The sequence below is a fragment of the Rana temporaria genome, chromosome 1 (genome assembly GCF_905171775.1).
Source record: "Rana temporaria chromosome 1, aRanTem1.1, whole genome shotgun sequence".
Lineage (NCBI taxonomy): Eukaryota > Metazoa > Chordata > Amphibia > Anura > Ranidae > Rana > Rana temporaria.
Genome location: NC_053489.1, coordinates 94,178,595 through 94,186,574, shown reverse-complemented (window position 1 = coordinate 94,186,574; position 7,980 = coordinate 94,178,595). Strand labels below are relative to the sequence as shown.

General features: G+C 49.2%; 1 protein-coding gene across 1 annotated transcript in view; it reads left to right on the top strand.

The window, feature by feature from the left end:
• Positions 1-288: 288 nt before the first annotated feature.
• The window catches only part of TENT2 (terminal nucleotidyltransferase 2), a 59,597-nt gene continuing 51,905 nt past the window's right edge, over positions 289-7,980 (top strand). Inside the window, exon 1 of the mRNA XM_040340599.1 lies at positions 289-668. Coding sequence (XP_040196533.1) covers positions 565-668 — 104 coding nt within the window. The 5' untranslated portion in view covers positions 289-564. The remainder of the gene's footprint in view (positions 669-7,980) is intronic.

The window sequence follows — 7,980 nt, the reverse complement described above, 5'->3', positions numbered from 1 at the left end:
CAATTGACAGACTAACACAGTGCCGTATTGCAAAAAAATGACCTGGTCATGAAGTGGTTAATCTATGCCTGAAGTTAGAGGACAGGAGCTGTACTTATTCAAGGTGGAAATATTGCTACTGGGGAGGAAGTGAAATCCACATGTCAGCTTGTTCAGGATTACGGTCCTCCTCGTGTCACCACACATATCCACCCGCCAGGGGGCGCTGTGGCCCCCATGACCAGGCACACTGTCAGCTCACACCCATACAGAAAGAGAAGCTCGGTGATCGCTCGTGGGAGGTGTTTCTGTCTCCTGATTGGCCACCCCTGACCATGTGATGCTAGTTGCTTCTCAAGTCGTCCTGTTCCACACCGGTGTAGCCGTGACACCGTATTGTCGCCGCCCACTCTCTGTGTCTTCCTCCCAACTGCTGTCCGCCATTTCCTCCGGAGCCTCAGACTTCCTGTTAGACGACTCTACCCCTCGCTTACTTCCTCCTCGGACTGACCAGTCAGGCGAGCGGCCGGCTGCGACCTGGCACCCCCAGGCTAATGTGCGGTCCGAGCCGGGAGGCGGAGGAGGATGTTCCCGCACTCCCCCAGCCTGAGCCGCACTGCTCTGCTCCCCTCTCATCCCCATCAACACAGCGGGGAGACACTGAGCACCGAGCGCCTGATACACCACAAGTGAGTCTATGGGGGGTCTGTATAACGCGTGAGTAGAGGGAGTTAGTATGGAACCCTCCTAGGTACATACAGTATATGGGGGGGATCTGTGTAATATAGAAGTTTGCATGTATGGAAGGAAGGTACATACAGTGTATGGGGGGGATCTGTGTAATATAGAAGTTTTCATGTATGGAAGGAAGGTACATACAGTATATGGGGGGGATCTGTGTAATATAGAAGTTTGCATGGAAGGAAGGTACATACAGTGTAATATAGAAGTTTGCATGTATGGAAGGAAGGTACATACAGTGTAATATAGAAGTTTGCATGTATGGAAGGAAGGTACATACAGTGTAATATAGAAGTTTGCATGCATGGAAGGAAGGTACATACAGTGTAATATAGAAGTTTGCATGCATGGAAGGAAGGTACATACAGTGTAATATAGAAGTTTGCATGCATGGAAGGAAGGTACATACAGTGTAATATAGAAGTTTGCATGCATGGAAGGAAGGTACATACAGTGTAATATAGAAGTTTGCATGTATGGAAGGAAGGTACATACAGTGTAATATAGAAGTTTGCATGTATGGAAGGAAGGTACATAGTGTAATATAGAAGTTTGCATGTATGGAAGGAAGGTACATACAGTGTATGGGGGGGATCTGTGTAATATAGAAGTTTGCATGTATGGGAGGAAGGTACATACAGTATATGGGGGGGGGATCTGTGTAATATTGAAGTTTGCATGTATGAGAGGAAGGTACATACAGTATATGGGGGGGGGGGGGATCTGCCCCCTCCTCACCGTGACTCTCTGCCCCCTCCTCACCGTGACTCTCTGCCCCCTCCTCACCGTGACTCTCTGCCCCCTCCTCACCGTGACTCTCTGCCCCCTCCTCACCGTGACTCTCTGCCCCCTCCTCACCGTGACTCTCTGCCCCCTCCTCACCGTGACTCTCTGCCCCCTCCTCACCGTGACTCTCTGCCCCCTCCTCACCGTGACTCTCTGCCCCCTCCTCACCGTGACTCTCTGCCCCCTCCTCACCGTGACTCTCTGCCCCCTCCTCACCGTGACTCTCTGCCCCCTCCTCACCGTGACTCTCTGCCCCCTCCTCACCGTGACTCTCTGCCCCCTCCTCACCGTGACTCTCTGCCCCCTCCTCACCGTGACTCTCTGCCCCCTCCTCGCCGTGACTCTCTGCCCCCTCCTCACCGTGACTCTCTGCCCCCTCCTCACCGTGACTCTCTGCCCCCTCCTCACCGTGACTCTCTGCCCCCTCCTCACCGTGACTCTCCATCCCTGTTGTAAATAATAGATGATGACTAGTAATTATTATATGTAAGGAGGAGTGCGCCATCAGATGCAGAACATTCCTCCAACCTAAATGAACGAATATCTGCAGAAAGCTGGTCCTTCACCAGAGATTGTCATTTATCGGATCCCGGAAGAGATGACAATCTCTGGTGAAGGACCAGCTTTCTGCAGATATTCGTTCATTTAGGTTGGAGGAATGTTCTGTATCTGTTGGCGCACTCCTCCTTACATATAATAATTACTAGTCATCATCTATTATTTACAACAGGGATGGAGAGTCACGGTGAGGGGGCAGAGATGTTTAGTTAACAGTCATAAAGAGGGGCAGAAAGGTATGGAGGGTCATGGTGAGGAGTCATGGAGAGTTGGAGTAAGTTGGGGAGAGGGAGTCAAGTGTGTCATTGAAGATGGGGAAAGAGAATGGCATGGGGAGAGGGAGTCAGGGAGAAAGAATGTCATGCAGAGGGGGGGAGAAAGTCGGTGAGAGCCATGGATAGGGTAAAAGGGGGCGGGTGGGGGAGGAAGTCATGGAAAGACAGTCATGTTGAGGGGACAGAGATTTGAAGAGTTGATGGAGATCCATGGAGGGGAGTAAAGGAGGGTGAACAGAAAGCCATGGAGAAGGAACAGAGGAAGGGTGGGTTGTAGAGCTGTGGAACACAGAGGACAAAGTCATGGAGAAGGGGAATTGAGACTCGAAGGCAGGGAGAGGTTGCAGGAACAGGGCTGGAGTATGAGCTAGGCGGTAGGAGGCGGGGACATGGCTGGAGTATGAGCCGGGGGGAAGGAGGTGGGGACAGGGCTGGTGTATGAGCCGGGGATGGGGACAGGGCTGGAGTATGAGTCGGGGGGAAGGAGGCGGGGACAGGGCTGGAGTATGAGTCGGGGGGAAGGAGGCGGGGACGGGGCTGGAGTATGAGTCGGGGGGGAAGGAGGCGGGGACGGGGCTGGAGTATGAGCCGGGGGGAGGGACAGGGCTGGAGTATGAGCCGGGGGGGGGGACGCGGGGACAGGGCTGGAGTGTGAGCTGGGGGGGAGGGACAGGGCTGGAGTATGAGCCGGGGGGGGGGGAAGGACGCGGGGACAGGGCTGGAGTGTGAGCTGGGGGGGAGGGACAGGGCTGGAGTATGAGCCGGGGGGAGGGACAGGGCTGGAGTATGAGCCGGGGGGGTGGGAAGGACGCGGGGACAGGGCTGGAGTGTGAGCTGGGGGGGGGAGGGACAGGGCTGGAGTGTGAGCTGGGGGGGGGGAGGGACAGGGCTGGAGTATGAGCCGGGGGGAGGGACAGGGCTGGAGTATGAGCTGGGGGGAAGGAGGCGGGGACAGGGCTGGAGTATGAGCGGGGGGAGAAGGACGCGGGGGACAGGGCTGGAGTGTGAGCTGGGGGGAGGGACAGGGCTGGAGTGTGAGCTGGGGGGAGGGACAGGGCTGGAGTGTGAGCTGGGGGGAAGGAGGCAGGGACAGGGCTGAAGTGTGAGCTGGGGGGAAGGAGGCGGGGACAGGGCTGGAGTATGAGCGGGGGGAGAAGGACGCGGGGGACAGGGCTGGAGTGTGAGCTGGGGGGAGGGACAGGGCTGGAGTGTGAGCTGGGGGGAGGGACAGGGCTGGAGTGTGAGCTGGGGGGAAGGAGGCAGGGACAGGGCTGAAGTGTGAGCTGGGGGGAAGGAGGCAGGGACAGGGCTGGAGTATGAGCCGGGGGGGGGAAGGACGCGGGGACAGGGCTGGGAAATGAGATAAAGGGCTTATGCTGGTACAGGGATGGAGCCACAGAGAGGGGGCAGAAGACAAGAAGAGGCTGGGTGTGGATAGGGTCCATTTTATTTACAGTCTGGGGTTTAAAAATATGTTTCTTGTTACATGATTGAGCTGCATCCTGTGGTCCAACTTTTATTTGTTGTTTTTTTAAAGGTAAGGGTTAAGACAGACATTGGTTCATATTTTTTTTTTTTTTTTTGCCTGGGTCCCACTGGGGAGATTTTCCTTCTTTTGCTGCCCTGAAGATGCAGCCGGGAATACTAGGAAATATCTCCTCTTAGACAATGGTCAGTGAAATAAGTGTCCCAATTGCAAATCAGTCCTGCTGACATCTGTAATGTGTTCGAATTGGTCACCAAGATAATAAAAAGGTGAATGTCCCCAGTGGTGGCACAGCCATAAAAAAAACAAACCTGCTCCTTATTCCTTATTCCAAAAGACAACTTGGTAATAAGCTTTGCCTATTAAAATACTTTAATCGAGAAGATTAAGATGCATTAAAAAAACAGACTTACATACTCATCTCCATGCTGCAGCGTCGGTCCCCCCACTGTCTCTAACCCAGAAAAAAAATGAGTGATCACATGACTGCTGATTGCTCAGTTCTCGGTCAGCTCTGAACAGAGAGCGGTGACTAGCAGTCACTGCTCTCTGTTCTGCCCTTGCAGCATTTACTGGAGTGCCAGGATGGAGAGGGGGTGGGTACAGTTGGCTTCAGCTGTTAGCAGAGCACTGGGAATCGGAGCCAGCTGTCAGTCAGGACTCTGGGTGTATCCTGACAATATGTTCAGGATCCTTCCAGAGCCTAGAGCGCTCTGTGACGGCTTGAGCTTATTCTCAGCTTATTTTGGGTCACAGGAGGGCAAAATTGAGTGTGCTCCTGTGACCCAGAAGAGAGGTATAACCAAAAAAATCTTTGGCCATACTTCTCTTTTAAGGGCCCCTTCAGACCTTTGCATTACCACATGCATGTTCACCCGCATTGTTTTAAGGCAGTCTATTCGTATTGAATGAGCTGCTAGTGCAGCCCAGAACACGCCTTGTCCCACGATTTGTCGTTTCCCATGATTTCCAATGACAACCATTCATATTAGTACAACTTCAAGTCGTTCCGACTTCAAAATAGTCCCTGCACTACTTTGGTCCAATTTTGATGCCACTTACACAGGCATGCCCTGAAATCGCGGCTGCAGATCGCAGCAAAATTGTGCGACTTTGAAGTCGCACTACTGCGAAAAGAGGCCTTAGGCACCATGTTTGCACAAATGCTTGTTTTCAGTTGGACAATTCAGAAACAAAGCCCATCTACATAAGCTCACAAAGTGGAATCCGGTGACTAGGGAGCGGGAGGCGGTGCTGATCCACGCTGTTTGTGTCTATGGACACAGGCAGCATGGCTCGGGATTGAGTCCACAGGTGTTCTGCAATGGGAAGTGGCTTCCTGTTGTGGCACACTGAGGAGAGGTAAAGCCAGGAGTGACGGCAGGGGACATGAAAGGAGGAATTGTTTACAATCACATTTGTATAGGGTTGCAGGGTGTAAGTTAAAGTGTTTTAAAAACAAACATATTACAGCATACCAATTCCCTAAGGGCCCTTTCACACAGGCGGATCAGTAATGATCCGCTCCGTGTGTCCGCAAAAGCTCAGCGGGGATCCTCCGTAAAATCCCCGCTGAGCTGGCAGCGCGGTCCCCGCAAACTGTGCAGGGACTGCCCTGTCTTTCCTCCGCTCTCCCCTATGGGGATCGGATGAACACGGACCGTATGTCCGTGTTCATCCGATCCGGCAGACGGAAGAAAAATAGGATTTTTCCTCCATGGCACATGATCTGATCGTTCGTGAGAAAGGCAGAACAGTGATCTGCCCATGTAAACAAGGCAGACTGCCGTTCTGTGAAAGGAGAATGTACTGATCTTGTGATCCTGCTAAGCAGGAAGATGGATCTTTACATTTCTCCAGTCAAAGCACCCCCCACACAGTTGGCAATCAACTCCTAAGAAACACATTTAACCCTTTGATCACCCCCGATGTTAACCCCTTCCCTGTCAATGTGATTAGTACAGTAACAGTGCATATTATTTAGCACTGATCACTGTATTAGTGCCACTGGTCCCCAAAAAAGTGTCGGGTGTCCCCACACCCCAACCCCTCAGCCACGATAAATTCACCCCTGGTCTCGACTGGAAGGTTATTGTTTGACAGTTCGTTCTACAAAGCATATAGAACGAACTGTCGCAATATCGCAGTCCTGCTATTAGTCGCTGATCGCTGCCATTACTAGTAAAAAATATCCCATAGTTTGTAGACTCTGTAACTTTTGCAAAAACCAATCAATATACAGTTATTGTGATTTATTTATTTTTTTGTTTTACCAAAAATAATTAGCAGAATACGTATTGGCCTAAATCGATGAAGAAATTAGATTTACAATTTTTTTTTTTTTTTTAATTGGGAATGTTTTATAGTAGAAAGTTAAAAAAAAAATTGTGTGTTTGTTTTTTTGTTTTTTGCACATAGCGCAAATAGAGCTACGTCAGGGGTTGACAAATTTGCTTGGAATCTAGGAGCCAGCTAAAAAAGTTAGGAGCCAGAAAACGCACCCCGTCCCGACGAGCTTGCGCGCAGAAGCGAACACATACGTGAGCAGCGCCCGCACATGTAAACGGTGTTCAAACCACACATGTGAGGTATCGCCGCGATTGGTAGAGTGAGAGCAATAATTCTAGCCTTAGTCCTCCTCTGTAACTCAAAACATGCAACCTGTAGATTTTTTTAAACGTCGCCTATGGAGATTTTAAAGGGTAAATGTTTGTCGGCATTCCACGAGCGGACGCAATTTTGAAGCGTGACATGTTGGGTGTGAATTTACTCGGCGTAACATTATCTTTCATAATATTAAAAAAAATGGGGATAACTTTACTGTCTTATTTTTTAATTAAAAAAAGTGTAATTTTTTTCCCAAAAAAGTGCGCTTGTAAGACCGCTGCGCAAATACGGCGTGACAAAGTATTGCAACTATCGCCATTTTATTCTCTAGGGTGTTAGGATAAAAAATATATATAATGTTTGGGGGTTCTAATTAGAGGGAAGAAGATGGCAGTGAAAATAGTGAAAAATTACATTAGAATTGCTGTTTAACTTGTAATGCTTAACTTGTAATACCAACGGCCACCACCAGATGGCGTCAGCTGTCTGCCAAGTTTCACAACATTCCTCAGCAGCTGATCTAACTATAAACATTGTAATGCTTTGTTCTTTAGATCAAGGGGATGAACTTCGGTCTGTAAATGAGGGGAAGCTTACTAACAGCTGAAGGTCCGCTAATTGCATATACCTGCCTTAGAGAATAAAATGGTGGTGGTTGCAATATTTCATGTCACACTATTTGTGCAGCGGTCTTTCAAATGCAATTTTTTGGGGGAAAAAATACTTTAACCACTAGCTGACCAGCTGCCGCAGTTATACGGCGGCAGGTTGACTCGGCTGCGCGAAATCACATAGCTATACGTCATTTCGCATTCCTGCCATTGGGGGCGCGTGCCCGCCGCCGATGCGCGTGCCCGATCAACGCCGCCGGGCAATCGCTCGTTGCAGAGCGAGAACCGGGAGCTGTGTGTGTGTAAACACACAGTTTCCGGTCCCGTCAGGGGGAGAAATGACTGATCGTCTGTTCATACAATGTATGAACAGCGATCTGTCATTTCCCCTAGTCAGTCGTCCCACCCCCCCCCCTTCAGTTAGAACACACACAGGGAACATAATTAACGCCTTCCTCGCCTCCTAGTGTTAACCCCTTCCCTGCCAGTGTCATTTTTACAGTAATCAATACATTTTTGTAGCACTGATCGCTATAAAAATGCCAATGGTCCCAAAAATGTGTCAAAAGTGTTCGAAGTGTCCGCCATAATGTCGCAGTACCGATAAAAATTGCAGATTGCAGCCATTACTAGTAAAAAAAAAAAAATGCCATAAAACTATCCCCTATTTTGTAGACGCTATAATTTTTGCACAAACCAATCAAACGCTTTTTGCCTTTTTCGTAAAAAAAATAAAAAGAAGAAGAATACGTATCGGCCTAAACTGAGGAAAAAAATAGTTTTTTTGTATATTTTTTGGGGATATTTATTATAGCAAAAAGTAAAAAATATTTTCCTTTTTTTATTTTTTCCAAAATTGTCGCTCTATTTTTGTTTATAGCACAAAAAATAAAAACCGCAGAGGTGATCAAATAAAACCAAAAGAAAGCTCTATTTG